Here is a 19107-nt window from a genome sequence, read left to right as displayed (position 1 = left end):
AACAAGGTGGAAACACCAAGCAATCTTGTTATTTTACAGATGAATGTGCAGACGCATAATGGAACGGCCAGCCCTAGAACAGGGCAGCTGAACCTGGGTTGTCCCTAGAGGAGGTTGTGGTAAAGATGTGTGACTAAAAATGTGTTTATGCACACACACACACACACACACACACACACACACACACACACACACATATATATAAATAGGTGTCACGGTTTGTTTTTAGGGTCATTTTGTCTTTTAAGGTTTCCTACCTTTATTTTCTTTTGTTCTTTGTTCTGTTTCCGTAGAAACAACCCCAGGACGACCTCAGATGGATGGCGGTTCTAGGGCAGGGCCTGCAGTGCCATTACACGCCCCAGCGGCCCTGGAGATGAACATGATCTTGGAAATGGAGCAGACGGAGAAACAGGCCACGGCCCCCAGGACACAGGCCCCTTGGGTTGGGGTTCCCCAGAGCCCATGGCCGAATGACTCGGGTCAATATTTTTTCTTTATACTTGGCTACATTTTTTCAAAATCATTACTATTTGTTGTTCATAGTCGTTAAAACTGATTTTCAATGTCAATTATGCTTGAGTTATAGATTTTTTTCCAGCTTTTTATACCAGTTTAACCGCCGGTTAATGTGAAGCTGGAAACCATTTCCTCCCTAACCCACTTGGAAAAAAGTTAAGCCGCGATGACGCAACTGGCATGCAACAATCTCTTGGAGAGCTGTCAATGGCAGAGCCCGTGTTTTGCATTGAATGCAAAACAAAACTCACACAGCGCACGTTACCTAGTTTATCTATGGTTTGCACTCAGCAGAATGAAGCTGTGAAACGATACAGTCGTAAAGTATAATTACATTTAGGACATTTAGCAGACGCTTTTATCAAAAAAAGGGTTAGGAGAAATGGTAAATGGACTGCATTTAAATAGCGCTTTCCTAACCAGTGGCCACTCAAAGCGCAACATACAAAAGGTGCGTACATTCAGTGCCAGAACGTAAGTGTGTAAGAGGGGTTTGGGGGCCCAATATTTAGTAGTTTTCGGTGAACTCCACACAATCACACATTTTCTTTGCCTAGTTGAATTGATGTTAATTTTCAAACGATCGCTTTAACAGTGAAACCCCCGTTTCAATTAAGCTCATGAAGTTAAAGTAAGCAAGAGAGGAAGGTAAAGATAAGAGAGTGAAAGATTAAACTTTTATTAAATGTCAAGGTAATCTGACAGGTACACAGAGAAAAACATGTCCTTGTTTTACGTTCCATAATTGACTACTTTCCACACAGTGCAAAAGTTACAATCTATAAATAGTGACCTTAAATGGAATGGATAATAATAATCAACCGCGTGATAAATGCTCAAGATAGACCTTCAAGCTGAGGCATGAACTACACGAGTACTTCGTCTTTTGCTGGGATTCTGTTTCAGGACGGCTGAGATGGACGTGTGGGTGTGGACAGTGCCCTCACCACACTAAACAGCCTTTCTGAGACTCATGCCGACTCTCGTAACAGGCTTCAGTTTAATAAATGAATAAGAATCGTATTAGATCGCACATGATAGAATTTCCACGAGTAGGTAAGTAAATGCGTTCAGTTCATTCAATTACTATAACAATATTATATATCAAAATACTATATACATCTCAAATTACAATTGCAATAACACAAGGGTCTGTCTTTGCCACTAGCTCTTCTTGTCCGTCTCGTCGGGGCACACGTGAGCCAGGACGAGGTCCACCATGTTCTTGATGACGGCCGGCGGCGGGTGGATGTTGTGGGCGCTGTGATGGGCAAGGGTCATCTCCCAGGCGTCCACCAACACCACAGCCAGGCCCTGGAACATGGCCCGGAGCACCCCGTCCATCTGCAGCGAGAACCAGTCGCTGCTGTGCGTGCTCGTCGTCTGGTCCATGGCCACAAAGTTGGCCGAGCGGACCACCACCAGGGTGCCGGGGGGCCGAGCCGGGAGCCGCACCGCCGCCCGCCGGATGTGGCGCATGCGGCAGATGTAGACCTCCACGGGGAAGGAGGTGAAGTGGGCCCAGACGCTGAAGAGCACCACGGTGTCGGGCCCGCCGGCCAGGCCGTCCAGCTCGTTGGCCACGTAGCGGAGCTCGCTGACGACAACCGGAAGGATCCGGATGGGCGGCCCGTGGCAGCGGTACTTCAGCAGGATGTTGTTTTTGCTGTCCACCGCCATCAAGGGCCCCACCATCTTGGAACAGTGCAGGTTGAACTCTGGTTTGTAGGAGAGACGAAAGAAGGCCCACGTTGGAAATTGACGACGGGACTCAAGTAATTAATAATTAATCAATAATTAATCCAACTTTGATCAGTAATTAAACCAAACTAATATAAATCGAGTTGAACCGATAATTTTTTTATTATTACCTTTTTAAGTATATTTGTTTTAATTATTAAAAGTTTTATAGAAATAGAACAGCTGGATACATTTTTCTACATTATTTTCGGTTTTCTATTTGAACATTTTGTGAAAATTTTTAGAGAAATGCTGAATAAATGCATCATGTTTTCAAACTCAAAAATAATCGTTTGAATAATTGTGATCTCAATATTGACCAAAATAATCATGATTATGATTTTTTCTATCATCGATAATCAGGCCAGTGCGTCGTGCGCACGGAGAGAGGGGTAGAATGGTAAAACGACTGCATTCATACAGCGCTTTTCTAACCAGTGGCCACTGAAATCGATTAACTATATTGCTTACCATTCACCCAGTCATGCACACATTCACACACCGACGGCGGTGTCAACCACGCAAGGCGACAGCCAGCTCGTCGGGAGCAGTTAAGGTAAGGTGTCTTGCTCAGGGACACCTCAGATAGGCGGCGCCGGGGATCGAACAAGCGACCATCTGGTTACCAGCCACCGTGCTCTACCTCCTGAGCCACATGCCTCCCAGGGTTGTCAGTGCTCACCTGGTATGAAAGCGCTGAGGTACTCGAACCACTGCCTCACGGTGGAGTCGCCGTACATGTTGATCACCTTGCCAGTCAGGCACTGTGTGATGGACGAGTGTCAAACCGACGAGCAGGAGTTCCCCCGGCGGGCTTCCAGTAGCCTTGGTAGTAATACCCAGCAGGGGTGTAGTTCACCGACTCTGCCCTGATGCTGCTGTTCTCTAACTTTTGTCCATCTGCGACGAATGAGCATGACACAAATGTCCCAAGACGAAACGCACACGAGTGGGCACCGCCAACACCCATAAGCAACCTCCTCCGGGGTCGCTGGTCTGGTTGAGGGGCGCGGGGGGCCGGCCGGCCGGGGGCTGGGGCCAGGCGATGGCGTCCAGGAGGCGGCGGTCCTCCAGGGCGTCGTCGGGGGTGGGCCCGGGGCCCCTGTGGCTGCAGAAGGTGGGGACGTGTCGCTGGGAGGGGTGGGGCGTCTTTTGGGTGTAAGCCACGCAGCTGGAGTTACGGTATGGGAAGAATAACCACGCCGTGTGGCAACTCAGGCCCTGAGGAGGAGGAGGGAGGTCCGCTTTAAAGGGGACATGTAATCACACTTGGTTTGGCCGTCGTGATGGCTTTGGCCCGGCAGTTCGCAGTTCTGTTTGCGGAGCGTCAAACTTTCAGAGGTGCGGACACACGACCGATCGGTGCATCAGCCGTGTGTGGGGGCCGGGGTGATGTAATTTTGGTTGGTGCCTGCTCGCACAGTTCACACACGCAGGAGAGAATAAATACACTGATCATCCCTGTCGTTCCTCACCTCCCCACTGGGAGAGACAGTGTTTGGTGAGGTATCTGGTACACACCTGCGGCTGTGCTTCCCCAGGTGTGTCCTACACCCCCCCCAGGTGAGTGCCACACACCCCCAGGTGAGTGCTACACACACCCAGGCGAGCGCTACACAAAAACGAATATGCAAACCGTGTTGAGTGCCTTCAATAAGTTTAATAAACAATAAAAATAAGGATTACCAATGCTACAATTGAACCTTTGCCCACTGATTCACTAGGGAATTCACCAACATTGTATTAAACAAAGTTTAACTCACACAAACGCACACAATGACCGATGCGACACTAACCTCCAGAGTGACAATGTCGCGCAGCAGGAAGACGAAACCAGAGACGGCGAGGAAAAGGAAGACGAGGACATATTTGAAACAATGTCGAGAATTGATGAGCCCCTTCGGTAGCGCTTGGCATGCTACTGCGCCACACTCCGCTCTCACCATGCTGGCGAGGGTAGCAGCGGGGAGGGGGAGGAGAGGACGTATTAAAAACATGACTTTCTTGTGTGTGTTTGTGCGTGTGTGTGACAACATAATTGCCAGACCAGTTCATATTATATACTGTTGAGTCCGGTATTGGGCAACTTGGAAACAACAAACAGTGACGACAATCCCTGTCCCTTCCTGACAGCCCTCGTGGATTGTTCTAGGTGTGTTTAACTTTTGCCGTACTTCTCTCACTGTTCTCATGCACATAAGTTCAGAATTTGTACGCAATCACAGGTTCAGGATATTTTCAAACTCAGGCTGCCTACAGCGTTGCCAGTATGCTGTTGCAACCCACTTAGTAATTTACTCAATAGCAAAACGAGATACATAACTACTATGCATTATTTTTCAGAGCATTTGCCACCAACCCATAATGCTGCGTGTGTTTGTCTTTGTGTTATTTATTTTACCTTGTAGAAGCTGTATTGGAATCAACCCAGAGAGAGGAATGAAGCCACAATACGGAAAGGTGACTTGCAAGAAAGAAAACAGCAGAAAAAAGCAGGCACAAGTGGGACTTTGCTCAAGCTGTCAGTGCCCAAAGTAATATTTACATATGTATATCAGTGGCGGCTGGTGGTTTTTAAAGTGAGGATGGACTGCTTACTTGGTTGTAATTTGGCTATGTTTATTTTCAGCTACAATGTATAAAGAAAAATGAATAAACAAGACCAAAAGTGATGTCATTTAAAATGCAACATGCTATGAATCATTCACTAACATCCTTTCCAAAATATCAAACAGAACGGTTAGAGTAACAAACAATTAAAAGAACAATAAGAATATTATTTCACAACTAATTACATGGGCTGTAAGCCTAACATTGTTTGAGGCAAACGTGGATATTAATGGATGTTTCAGAATGTTGATATTTAAGGACATTAGTTCATTACTGTAGTCTGGCCAATCTACATTTTTTATTCTCAACAATGTTAAGGAGGTTCTTCCTCCCTCTCCTTACTGGAGAAGCCTCCACTGGTATATATAAAGTCATGAAACATTTAAATAATCATCACTTCGTTCTTCATAATCATTAAAACAGATGTTTGCTATCATTCATAAGTATTTTACTTGGTCACTTTTAGTTGTTTTGCTCCGCTTTTCAATGTTTTCAAGTTGGTCAACTTGACTCGAGCGTGATGACGTCACCGCGCTCTTGCTTTCAACCTCAATACTTAACCTAGAAACACGACGTTAAACTTAAACGGTCAATAACCTAGAAACACGATGTGAAACTTAAACGTCACTGTTAATCATGTTTCACTTGGGCTTAAATAATTTTTAAAAAATCGACTCAAAAGATGCTGGTTAAACATCCGACGTTTGTGTGTGGCGACCCCGCCGCCCGGTTCATATTACAACGGGTCCCTGCTGGTTCAGACTACACGATTTCAGCCCGATTTTGCCCCGATTCGTTCGTCTCAGACAAATTTGCGAGTCGTACACCATTTTGAAAGGTCGGCGACAAGACCAGGTCTTGTAATGTGACATGCTTGCGATCTGCGATGATTTCGTCTGCGACGTTCGAAAACCCCACGACGAATAGTTTGGCATGTCAGAATTTTTTGGGGAATTGCGTGACGTATCCATTGTTGACATGAGGGAACCCCACGAACAGCTGGAGCTCACGCGCAGTGTTTACCAACTGACTTCACTGCACTATGTTGAGTACACAGTAACTACTACAAAAATGAATACGATCAATAGCAAGAAGAATAATGCTTATAAAGAAAACGAGAGAAAATGGAACAACATAATGGAGACAACTTTGGTTGAAATGTGGCAGCAACGTCCCTGTATTTTCGACGTGTCCACAAAGGAGTTCCACGATAGGGTGAAGGGATACAGCCTGGCGAGAAATAGCCGACGCCCTTGACCTACCCTGTAAATTTGGAGCTAACAGCTGTTGACGTGCTAATAGCCATAATAACCTTTTATAAACCTCAAACCGCCAGCACCGCCAGGATCCATTGTTGAAGCTCTGTTGCTAGGCTACGTTGTTGCTGCGGGTATCTTTGTATCGCTCATGTCACGCGCAACGCAACTACTGCCAGGAGTTGCTGCAATGAGCAGATATAAAAACTACTGGAACCTTTATGACAAACATGTACAAAGCATTTATGTCAGTTCTAAACCTTAGATTTTCTAAATATCTTGCAAACGTGAATGATACAAAGTAGAGAGCATCGCACCCTCGAATCTTGTAGTGTGGCCAGTCTTCCGACGAGACAAGGCCCGATTTCCTGGCTCTGTGGTCGTATAGTGTGACATGTTAAATCGTGGAGGAATATCTGTGAATCGTGTAGTCTGAACCAGGAGGCCCCGCCTTGGTTGACACCACCGTGTCAACTTTTATAGCGAATAAACTCACACACTGGAAAAGACAGGCACAATGTTGGACATACACGCGTTCGTCCACTTCCACGGACCCTGATCTTTTCCAATTCATACTAGTCCCGACGATTTATAGTTTTTGGGAACGAGTCTGTGGTTTGAGGCTAGGTTCCTCCCACACGGCTGATTGGCAGCTTCCGGTAGCAGCTAAATGCTAATGCCCTTATAAAACCCATTTCACGTAACGTTGTCTTCACAAACGTATAAAACGTATACGTCATATGAAAGCCTAGACTCCACAAATCCCAATAATCTAAACCACATCAGTCTTTCAACTAATCTCGACGAACTACATGTGAAAGACATCGTTTCTGAGGAGGAGTCTGGTTTGAGGCTCGGTTCCTCCTCCACGACTAATCGTCTGCTTCCGGTAGCAGTTTAGCGCCAATGTACTTAGAAATTTATTTATTTATTCACGTCATGCTACCTACACAAACGATATTCCATGAAAACTGGGACTCCACAAATTCCAACAATATAATGCATATCATTCTGTGTGCTAATATGTGATTGAAAACGTCAATACTCCGACAAATGCCTTACCTGTTTGTGCTACCAGCTCGTGTTTGACGGCATTACGCCTCCGTTATCCGTTATGAGATATCCCGGTGTAAGCTGTCATGCCCCCTACTGGCCAACTAGTGTTACGGCTATCAATTACTCAATCACTTTTATGCCTTAGCCATCATTTCACATCAATATTACATTACTAATATTAAATTATTGATCTCCCTATTAACCTCCCTTTGAAATTGGTTAAGAATGAATCACTTTAGATATTTATTATTTATTTATTTTTAATATTACTATCAATATATGTAGGCGTTCATGTATGTGTATATGTAAATGTATCTATATTGTTATTGGAATTTTTCAAATTTTCATTATTATTTTCTTTTCTCTTTCTCTTTTCCAATTAAAATAATAAAAAATCATTTTACTTCTTAAAGGGGACATGTCATACCACCAGGTGTGAGTGTGATTAGCCATTACAAGCCGTTTTCAAAATGTGCAGCATTGTGACATCACAGGTTGGCGTCTCCATCTAGATGTGTGACGGATAGATGGACATGCCAACCTGTGATGTCACAATGCTTCACATTTTCAAACCTGCTTGTGATGGCTAATCACACTCACACCTGGTGGTATGATATGTCCCCTTTAAACAACTGCCGGTGATTACCAGTTACAACACATAGGCTACATTACACTCAGAGGCGGAGCCAGACTTTGTGTACATCCGGGGCTTAGCCCAGAGGGGAATCAGGGGGTCCTCCCTCAAAAAAAATTTGAATTTCTAAAATGCGATTTCCTGCATTCTAGTCCATTTTAGGGTGACCTGCTGGACATTGACAAATCCTAAATCTCTGAAATATCAGTGCATTATCATTATCAATTTTATTTTATTTTAATTTAAAATAATAATGATAATGCACTGAAGTATTATACATATGCACACAAATAAGTACTACATTGTTTTAGAGGTTTGTCCGCATCTATCACTCTGGTAGAACTCATTTAAAAAGGGGTCAAAGTTCAATGAACGTGGATATGGACGCAAGCTGAAAGTAAACAAGACAGTCTAGCACCTGCCACGCATCGGTAACATCGGTAACATGTTGGCTGCTGGTCAAACAGCGAATGCAGCAACGCGATATCTGTACATTTCTTATCTAAATCGTTAATAAAGTTTGAGTTTAAAATAACCGATATGTCAGACATGGATATTTTTTACCTCTTCATGATATTCAGTGGACCTCAACATTTAATTTATGGTAACATTTGGTAACACGCAACACTGTACAATAGCTGGTAATCTATTTTGCGTGAAAGGAGTAATTATCATAGCAGCCGAGCTAGCCGAGGCAGGCTATTTAGCACTAGAACCAGCACTGCTGCTCCCGGCCAGCGCGCATCAAGGTAATCTCACTGACCTGAAACATTTGACAGGTCATTGGCAGGGGCTGCTGCTGCTACGGTATCACTGGATGTTGGTTTAGAAAAATAATTTCTAATGTCCATGGTAATGTTTGTTCCACACCCTGAGGCTACTTTAACAAGACTGCTTAGAGACGTGAATGGTAAGAAAACGTGACGTTGTCCTGGCAACCGTTCTAAACAACCGAACGAGAGATGGCATTTAACATTGCTTCCATGTGTTGTTTCTTTCAAAATGAAAATAAATTAATTTCAAGAGGTAAAAATCACTACCAGTCGAAACATGAGGGAACATGTCAGGGTTGTCATAACTTCAAAAGCTTAAAAAAGATCCGGGGCTTTTGACGTCAGATTCGGGGCTTCAGTCCGGAAAGCCACCCCAAGCTCCGCGCATGATTACACTGTCCTTGCATTTTATCAAATTTTCAAGGCAAAGTTCACAATAACGCGCTATATTCCCCTCACTGAGGGCGTAGGCTGTCCATGAGGTATAAAAAAAGCATGGCTGTGCTGTCCATGGACTGAATGGAGCTGAAATAACGTGTCTCTCTACATTGTTTCTTAACACGGGCCGATTCAAATCCGCCTCATTCGTCGCCCACGTCGTATGCTTTATTTGACCTGTGGGTTTGTTTTACACTTGTTCATTGACGACATTCTGCTAGAATGATGTGAATCGGCAGATCGTCTGGGACTCCCAAGACGATCTGGGCTCCCCTGATAAGATCCAGTCTTTGTTTGAGACTGAAATAATGGCATCTTTCACCTCCTCCGATCAGAGGAATGTCGCAGCTGCCGGACCGGGGATCTTTCAGATATACGTTGATCATACTAGGGCTGAAAAATGTGTGTGGAAGAACCTGGGCAAAAGCCCTTTAGTGTGGGCTCTGCATTATGAAGTCAGACTTTGATTGACTCGTTTTTAATTCATTTTTCATCATAATAATAAGCGACAAAAAAGGGCATCTGGCATCTCAAAAAACACAGAACTCTGATAACAGCCTTTCAACATCAATCTGCCAAATCAATCTCATTAAACTTTGAAAATCCCCGTTCCTTTTTTCCAATATCCAGCCCGACCCTTCAAACCACAAACAACACTCCTGGAGCCAACAAACTTATTTTTCTGTAAAGTTGTTTTTTTTTTTCTTCTGTTCAATAGAATATCCAATTAACTCCCCCTCTCCACCTCCCCTCCCCTCCCGCCTCCCCCCTCCACCAGGGTCCATACAGTCCGGGCTCCGCCCGCACCACATTAACACGCCTCATGTGGCTGCCTCGCTTGCAGCCCTCCATCTAGAGGAGATAAATTGGGGGATTTGCTCCAATTGATTTTGAGATGTGTTTGTGTGCAAAAGTACGAGGGAATCTTTGCGCGTTCTCACACACACACACATGCACACGTACACACCAGGTAGGAACGCAGCCCGGGGCAGAAAGCCTCTGTGGGTAGACCATTGTGGGAGAGGTGAGAGAGTGAGGGGGAGGAGAGAGTGAGGGAGAGGTGAGAGAGTGAGGGAGAGAGTGAGGGAGAGGAGAGAGAGTGAGGGAGAGTTGAGAGAGCGAGGGAGAGAGTGAGGGAGAGGAGCGAGAGTGAGGGAGAGGAGAGAGTGAGGGAGAGTTGAGAGAGCGAGGGAGAGAGTGAGGGAGAGGAGAGAGAGTGAGGGAGAGGAGAGAGTGAGGGAGAGGAGAGAGAGTGAGGGAGAGGAGAGAGTGAGGGAGAGGTGAGAGAGTGAGGGAGAGGAGAGAGAGTGAGGGAGAGGAGAGAGAGTGAGGGAGAGGAGAGAGAGTGAGGACCTGGCTTATAGACACAGTCCTAAGTGTTTGCAGGTGGCCGAGAAGCTTAGGAGGAAAGGGAGGACTTTCCGTCTGACCAGTAATGCCTGGATGGATGGACGGATGGCTGGTTGGCTAGCTGGATGGATGGTGGACGGATGGATGGCTGATTGAGTGACTGACTGACCGACCGACTGGATCAATGGCTGGTTGGTTGGCTAGCTGGATGGATGGGTGGATGGACGGAGAGCTGGTGGCGTTGGTCCATTGCCGCATCTCCCTGGTTATCAGGAGGTCCGGCTGAGGTGCTGATTGCAGGCTGCTCCAAGAATAATCACCTGCCTGTCCAGTGGCGGAAGAATAGGCTGGAGGCCGGGACGCCTTCGGTCAGCCGGTTGGACTGACAGCCCAGAGAAAGACCGGGTGTCCACCACTCTAGATCACAATCAGTCATATCCGTCAGCGCACTCTGTGGGTTTCCACGTGTGCAATCCCATTTCAGGGGGGTATTTAAGGGATGCGGGAAAAAAAGGACTTTGAGGAAGAGGCTAACCTAAAGGAAAACTAATCAAACGACCACAATGGAAACAGCGGCGCGATCGTGGGCCCAACCATTTCCCTCGGGCTCCACACTGACAGGCAAGGCAGCGGAAAGTCTACAACAAAGCGTCAATCGAAGAAAGATTTACCAAAGGAAAATGAAAAACATATAAAACAAATGAACACAGCAGGTTTTTGCATTTCCATCTCCCCCTCCCCCTTCCCGGTCATGTCCCTAACCCTAACCCTAGGTGGAGTCCAAGGGGGTGATGGCAGTCCCCTCGTCAAGCCCCCCTGCTGGGTTATAACAATAACACCCACCCAGCCAAACGCTTGGCAGGGCTGCTTGTATGAGATCAATGATAAAAACGAAATAACGAAGATTAAAAACGATACTTTTATTAATACTAATTTATAATAATACTTTTAAATACTTTCTTTAATTCTTAATTGATGAGCCAGAAAAACGAACGAAAGTCTGTACGAGGGCAATGTGAAAAACATTTATTAATATATTTTTTTAACATTTATTGGAACCTAGGATGATGGGGACACGGAAATCTCTCCAGTCCAAGGACATGAGTGTCATGAGAGGTTTAGGGCCCAGAAGAGATCTCCAAGCGGCTGGTTCTCAGAGCAAGGCTTGAACTCTCGCACCGTGCCCACAGTGGAAATAAAACTCCTCCTCAACCTGAATAATAAGGCACAGGAGATACACAGACAGGTCTTTAGAGTCAACTGCATTCGGCAGTGTGAATGTAAGATTGAACTTGTTTTTATCTCCGTCCATTTTTTCATGTTATAAAGACTGTTCAGCGTAAGGAACGAATTGCGTCACATTTTCTTAACCTTTTTATATTTTTATATAAATCTATGAAATATGTGATTGCTATAGGAGGGGGAAAATAAGGTTTCCATTAAATCTCGAAATTATTTACAGAGGCAGTTTACCAACTCCTTCGCCCAGAGACGCAGTCTGGACCTGACCTTTGGTTAATTGATACATTGATCAAATACAGCAGGAAGCTGCACTTACAGCTGGAATTGCTAAATGAAATACGCTGATAGCATGTCTATTGGACAAGATACACACGGCGAAATCCAATTGGCCCAACCACACAGCGGAAAAGGCTCCCTTTTATGTGCGGAGCATGTCAAATCTACTCTGTGCAGCATAACCAATTCCACTAAATTGGCTGAATAATTCAGAAATGTCTCTTCACTGGATATATAGACCCAGCAGTAGGTCAAACACACTCGGACGAGCCCACAGATGACAAATCCTCGAACGCGACTGCAGCAGTCTCAGAATGAATGCCTGTGTTTGGGATTGAACCATTTCAGCTCCTGCAAATGGCTTGTGGATTTATCCCCAGCAATCCCAAGGTATGAGCATTGGAAAACGCTGACATTTGGTAGAAAAATGCCATGTGCTTTGCCTTCGCCCTCGCAGTCTCTCTCTGGTGGATGGCTTGTGGAAGCCCTCTTGTGACTTTGCTAGATCGTGCAGAGGCGTGCCCCCCTGTCATTATGTGTCCTATCCCCTCTCCATCCCACTCTATGATGACCACGGGTCACAACACGCTTCAGTGCTCAAGAGGATGGTGGCTTTTATTAACACTACAGTACGTAACAAAAATTACAAATAAATAAATAACATTGGTGATTCAAATGTGTCAAGCAGAGGCAATTTTCTTTACAGATGTGACAAAAATGATTCCGCCATGTCAGGGGGGTTGGTGTTTGTGTGTGTGTGTGTGTGGGGGGGGGGGTTGTGTGTGTGACATAGACTGAGAGACTGTTCCAGTGGTTTGATTTACACACTGAGGGTCATAGCATGTGCGTGTGTGTGTGTGTGTGTGTACGTGCATGTGTGTGTGTGTCTGTGTGTTTGTGTGTCCGTGTGTGTGTGTGTGGTATAGGTCACAGGTGGAGGCAGTGAAGCACTGTGCCAAAATAATGTGATTGAATGTCAGTGGGCTTGCCGCTTACCTTGGAGGAAATAAATGGTCAAACAGAGACGGCTTTCATGGGTAGGCCCTACAAGGCCAGACATCAACACGGCCATTGTCAGAATGTGCATACAGGAAGCAGACCTACAGTGCTACTATTTTTTGCATTTTATGTATTTTATTTCATTTGTATGTTTTTTTGTAAATTTTTAACTTATGTAATCCCGAAAAAATAACTATTACGTGATAAATTATATTTAGGTGCTATTGGAAGTAGGTACATGTAGATAACTTTTTTTTCTCTAAATCAAAACCAAAATGCAATAAATACTGACTGTAGCTTTACTTCCTGTGTATCACTCTTTATGTTATGAAACTAAGAAGAAAAATCATGTGGGCTATCTAAAATTTTGCATTGTGAAAGTATAAGCAAAAGTCAATGTTTTTATGGAAAAGTAGTCGATGTGCTTGGGTTTACTATTTCAATATTATTTTAACATCATAAGTACAGAGCCTGAGACAAAAGCATGTATGAGCGCTGCATTTAGCTTCATCATGAGCGCGTTTATCTGGAATGTTCCCAGTCCTAAGATAAGGTGGACTTTAATTACAGGGACCTCTGTCTGTTACAGGGTCACGAGCAGGCAGTCAATCAATGTGCCCGGGCCTGGTCAATTAAGATACAGTTAAATCAACCTGACAGCACCCTGCCAAACAACATCTATCTCCAAATCTCCAGGAAAGGAAAAACACTGCAGTCGAGAATTGCAATGAATATAGTCTTTTGATTGTTTTTATTTCTTTCCCATTCTTAGTGACTTTTTTTCGGTCAGAAACAACTAAGTTTGGACCAGATAAGTGCCATAATAAAGTGTTTATTCTCAGGAAGAAAACAGCTTAGTCACAACCAAACAAAGAAAAAAGAAGGAAGGAAAAAATAATTACACATGGTAGAAAATACAGTCGTAACAAGATTGGACCTCCGTGAAGGAAGTTAACCCAATTGTGCAGCCATCTATTGCACTATTTTCTAACATTTATCCAGTCTTTCTAACTGAAAGGACTGTGTTTAATGCCTCTGCCGGTGTATTGGAAAGGTCAGAATCAGCATTAACAGCAACAACTTTATTGGGCAAATTGCTCTTCAAGGAATTTGACTCCGGAACAGGGATGAATCATTTATAAAGAATATTCTTAAAACAGGCCAGACACACAGTAAAGAGAAGGAATGCACATGCCTTATTGACACATGTTCTAGGCTGGGTAGCCTCCTTTCCCATTAAGTCCTGGCATGATTCGGCCGCCGTTAGGCTGGTGGGACTCAGAACCCGTCAGAACCGATCAGTACTTCCATATCAAACCAGTCCAGCTTGGAAGACTCAATCGAATCCAATTGACCATGTTACCCTTGCGGTGGTGCAGCATTTGAAAACCTTCCTCTGACAGTTGCCTTGAAATTCTGACAACTAGATTTAATAGCAGGTGGATTCCCACAGACCTTGAAGAACGAAGTAAGCCTCTCTCCAGAAAGAGCATAATCTCAATGAGTACCAAGACAATATATGGACCAACCGCAGGCCAATATTCGACCACTTGTTGATCCATTTATCTCGTTTTTAATTAAAATCATTTAAAGAGTTGTTTTTTTCTAAACCTTTCTGGCCTCAAGCTATTTCGGGGATATGTTACACTCTGGATTTGATCCCAACACAGCATTAAGACGACTCTTGTGAAGGCTTTAAATTACATTTGCTTAAGATCAGACCAAAGCTGAAAAGCTCTGGTTCAATATTTGATTGCATCTTAATGCTGCGTCTGATATGTTGGATCGTAGCATATGGAAAACATATGGATCGAAAGGCGAGACAACTAGGCAGAGCTGTCTGGTGCGGTTTAAAAGACAGATCCTAGATTACGTGTCTATTGGAGTCTGAGGGGACATAAATGATAAGTGGGTTGGTAGGATTGATTCACTTATCAAGTGCACTGAGCATATCAAGGACATGCCACATTTCCTTCATCTCAGATATAATTTTCTTACACATAATATTATCTATTATATATAGACGATGTATCTTTGAATATAATGAGCAACAAACCACCTTGCCTTGAGTATCCAAATAAATAGATAAATCTGATAAATGTGTCGCTCTAGTCTGACGTTACAATATTGCTGAATAAAGTTTCAGTAAGGTTTGGTTTGTTCGTCATTTTGTTCCTGTGACCTCGCAAAACTTTGATTCCATCGAGCGAATGCAGTCTTCTTGAAGGCCGTTGGGGGAACTCTGATAGTCTACTCAGCATGACCCTCAACCAGAGATTGTGGAGGCTGCTGCTGTATAGATCTTCACCGTGTTACAAAGAAAATGTCTTTATTCTTCTCATAGAAATTGACTGTTACTGATATAAGTTATAAGAGTATAAAGTATAAAATACATGCATGGTACCTATAACGATGGAAAATAATATTTTGGGGATAAGTATAGCTCAGAAAATAGCCTTCAGTATGTTTGCTCGGTTGCGAGTGGAATACCCTTTTGAATGGTGGAAGTGGCCGCTGGTTAGGAAAGCGCTGTATAAATGCACTCCATTTACCATGGGTGTATCGATATGTATCAAGTATCAAGTATCAAGTATATTATAACCATTTCAACAATATAGAAAATACAGTTGATAGGAAGGTGTTTTGGTATGCTCACATGTATCACACAGCAACAATAACAATACAACACAACAAGACAAAAAGCCAAAATGCCACATAAATAACAAGGAGTACAACACACATAAAAAAACACACAATGCATGGTTCGCAGAGAATTGCGGCAGTAAAGTACAGTACGGTAGTGCAAAAAGTGCAAAGTTCGGTAGACCATAAAGACCGCAAAGTGCTTAGTGCAAGTTCAGGTGGCGTATGGCTTGTAGATAGGCACTATCCCTAAAGCGTGATGTTTTACCTGTGATGCTTCTGTACCTCTTCCCTGGTGGTAAGCGTGTGATTAAGTGGTGCGCTGGATGAGAGGGGTCAGAGGTGATCTTTCTAGCGTCCCTGGAAATTCTGGTGTCATAGTGCGAGTCTATGGGCGAGAGACTAAGGAATTCAGGATGTTACATGCAGCGTGTGATCGATCAGCCTCAACAGGCCCGCCCCGCACATTAGTCCCTGCGGCAGTACGCGGCTCCGCCGGCTTGACCTAGCAGGACCTCGGTGATGGAGTGAGCTAACACCGACAGAAGCACCGCCGTCATACTTGGAACCCGCCCCCGCACACAGACACACACACCGAACATAAACCCCCCCCCCACACACACACACAGACACACATACACACGCTCACACCGACAGAAGAGGTGGTATCATACCTTGGACCCCCCCCCCCCCACACACACACACACACAGACACACACCCTACACACACCCACCCCCTACACACACCCACCCCCTACACAAACACACACACACACGCTCACACCGACAGAAGAGGTGGTATCATACCTTGGAAGCCCCACACACACACACACACCCATCCCCACAGACACACACACACACACACAAAGATGTGTAAGAAGTGCAGGGCATCAGACTCCTAGAAACAAGCTTATCCCAGCGCTACGGCTGCAGGGATTAGAAGCCGGGCCTATAATGGCTTGTGACAGGATTTGTGTGGCTGGTGAGTGTGACTAGAGGTCTGGATGTGCCGGTGCCGGCAGCGGCGGTCGGGGCCGACCAGAATTGCACTTCGAACACACAGCGGCGGTGCTCGATCTCCCACGTCTCGGCCAATCCCGGTGTGGATATATCGGGGGAGGGAGGTGGTGCTCGACCCGCGAGCTCTCCCTGCTTTGAAGTCATGTGCAGTCGGCCCAATTCCGACCACTGGTGTATTTCAGCCATGTGAGAAGGCCTTTAATCCGCGGCGAAAGCCTTAGTTGCTCACAATTCCGTGAACGTCACTTTCTGATCGCGGTTCACAGATTTGGGAGCTTAGTTATTTTCTCGCTTTTTACTCCGCGTTCTCGAACCGAATTCCCACGCAAGGTTACTTACGGTTGGCATGACAATCTCTGCGGAATAATAATAAAAAAAAGATAAATACAAAAATAAGGTGGACGTGCGTTTTGAGTTACGAGGGGGTGGAAATAACAATCCGTCTCATTTTATTTAGTCCAGCGATTCCCTCCCTCCATCACCGGTGACAGGTCGGTGGCGGACGCAGTGGAAAGCCGGGTTTGTTGTTTGAGAGGTAATAAATTACAGCTGGGGTCAGGGCTGAGTGGGCCGTGGCGCTGATTAAATGAGACCTAATGTATTACGCCTCCTCGGGCACACCCCCTCGGTTCAACATCTGAAGACGAGGAGACAAATCCCATAATCCTCCTCAACACGCCTCGCTATCACGCCCTCTGTTTACGCATCCCAGAGCTGCACCCCTGTACCGCGTTGCCAGATTGGGCCAGATTTCCCACCAAATCTGGCAACCATGGCTGCAGCGCTGGAAATCCGGCCCAATCTGGCAACACTGACCCTATACGATCCGAATGTACACACACAGCCAAACTTCTGTAATTTAAGGGTTGGAAAATCTCTGTATGGGGAAAAAAAAAGACCAAAAAAAGGGATACGGTTGTATCAGGGAGTGTTCGCTGAAATGTGAAATTGGGACAGAGGTTTGGAGTGTAATGTTGGCGTTGTGTAACGTTGGAGCCTTTAAACTCTGTCATGCACAGAGGGGAGGATTCAGGCCTGTGGATATGAAGTGTAGCTCTAGTTAAACTGGTGACTCACGGTGGTGTGGGAGAGAGCATCATGAGTGCTGCTTTCACAACGCAACCTTAGCCGAGGTGTTTCAATGTTAATGTTGAAGTGTACGGTTTCAGACGCAGGTATGTTGCATCATTGCAAGCAGCAGCATCTGCATCCTCTCCATGCACAGGATGCAGATGGATGTGCTCATCTTAGCGACGAGACGATAGCAGCTATAAGTCCTTTCTGAACTTCTTAGAATTAATATCTGGCTTGGGGTTCAGCATACTTTCATCTTTGTGAACAATGTCATGGAAATAATCAAAATAAAACTACTCAAAATAACTCAGAGGAAATAACTCGAGGAGGCACACACACCAACACAGACGCACACGTATACTGTATGTAATGCATAACTTTTCTGCAACACACACACACACACACACACACACACACACACACACACACACACACACACACACACACACACACACACACACACACACATTCCAATATGCGCCGTTGCGCAAATATGATATCACAAAGGCAATAACTAGTATTGTCCTTATAGTGTCTGGTTATTATAACCAGACTCTGGCTGGTGGTTTGGAGACCGACCCAGTCTGAGTCGCCTGGCCTTGTGCCTGCCAGCCCCTACCAATACAGCCTCACTCTGACTCACTCTGAGTCACTGTGCATACTGGCTGAACTCTTGTTGTCTGAGCTTCGGTTGTGTGACCCTATCACCAGGTCCCCTCTGTGGGGCGTGTCCACTCCGTCAGTCCCCAAATGAAGTCACGAGACTCACGTGAGCAAGCATGTTTAAAAGGAAGATAAAAAAGTCAGATCAACGTCATCAGATCCGACTCTGTTTTAATGAAACTTCCAAAACAGCCGCGCGCATGCACACACACACACACACACACGCACACACGAATCCAAATACACGTCACAAAATCCAATTCTGTTTTAATGAATCTTCTTAAACAACCACACACACATACACACAGGACGATTCAGGCCCAGATAAAAATACCAATACCGATAAGGAGTCGCGCATTAAGTCAGTTAAAAGATAAAAAAAAAAAAACAAGCATAATCAGGCGTGCTCGCCACGTTTGTGGTGTTTTGCCGGCGAACACTGACAGGCCAGCAGGCTTTTAATTACGAAGAAAGACTTGGCACGTTGCTGCTCCATGTAGGACAAGCCCAACATCGATATACGTCAAACTATGAATAATGCTCTCCCTGTTCATCGTGTCACTTAAAACGCCTGCTTCACTTTGCGTGCCATGTTGTTACGGTCAGTTCTTTTGTGGGGGTAATACAAACAATCACTCCAACAGGTGTGGTACCCATCTGGTTAAGCGATGTGACATGACCTTTGGGTATCCACCCATCAAGGGATTGGAGATATTGGGGACTTGTGCCGGTGTGGAAGGAGGGTGATTATGCAGGTGACATGATGAATCATCTTGCACCACCGTATTGATCCACCTCATAGTATCAGTAAACA

General features: G+C 45.0%; 1 protein-coding gene across 1 annotated transcript; it reads right to left on the bottom strand.

Moving 5' to 3' along the window:
* Nucleotides 1-1683: 1683 nt before the first annotated feature.
* LOC307091369 (NXPE family member 3-like) lies at nt 1684-4205 on the bottom strand (the record flags this gene model as incomplete). The annotated part of the gene is given in 5 exon segments (XM_079758324.1): nt 1684-2237; nt 2942-3037; nt 3040-3236; nt 3278-3480; nt 4056-4205. Coding segments are annotated over 5 exon segments (1200 nt in total).
* Between the last annotated feature and the right edge of the window lie 14902 nt (nt 4206-19107).

This window comes from Pollachius pollachius (assembly GCF_949987615.1).
Source record: "Pollachius pollachius genome assembly, chromosome: 1".
Classification (NCBI taxonomy): Eukaryota; Metazoa; Chordata; class Actinopteri; order Gadiformes; family Gadidae; genus Pollachius; species Pollachius pollachius.
Note: the sequence above shows the minus strand (reverse complement) of the source record. Positions and strands in the feature narration are given on the sequence as shown.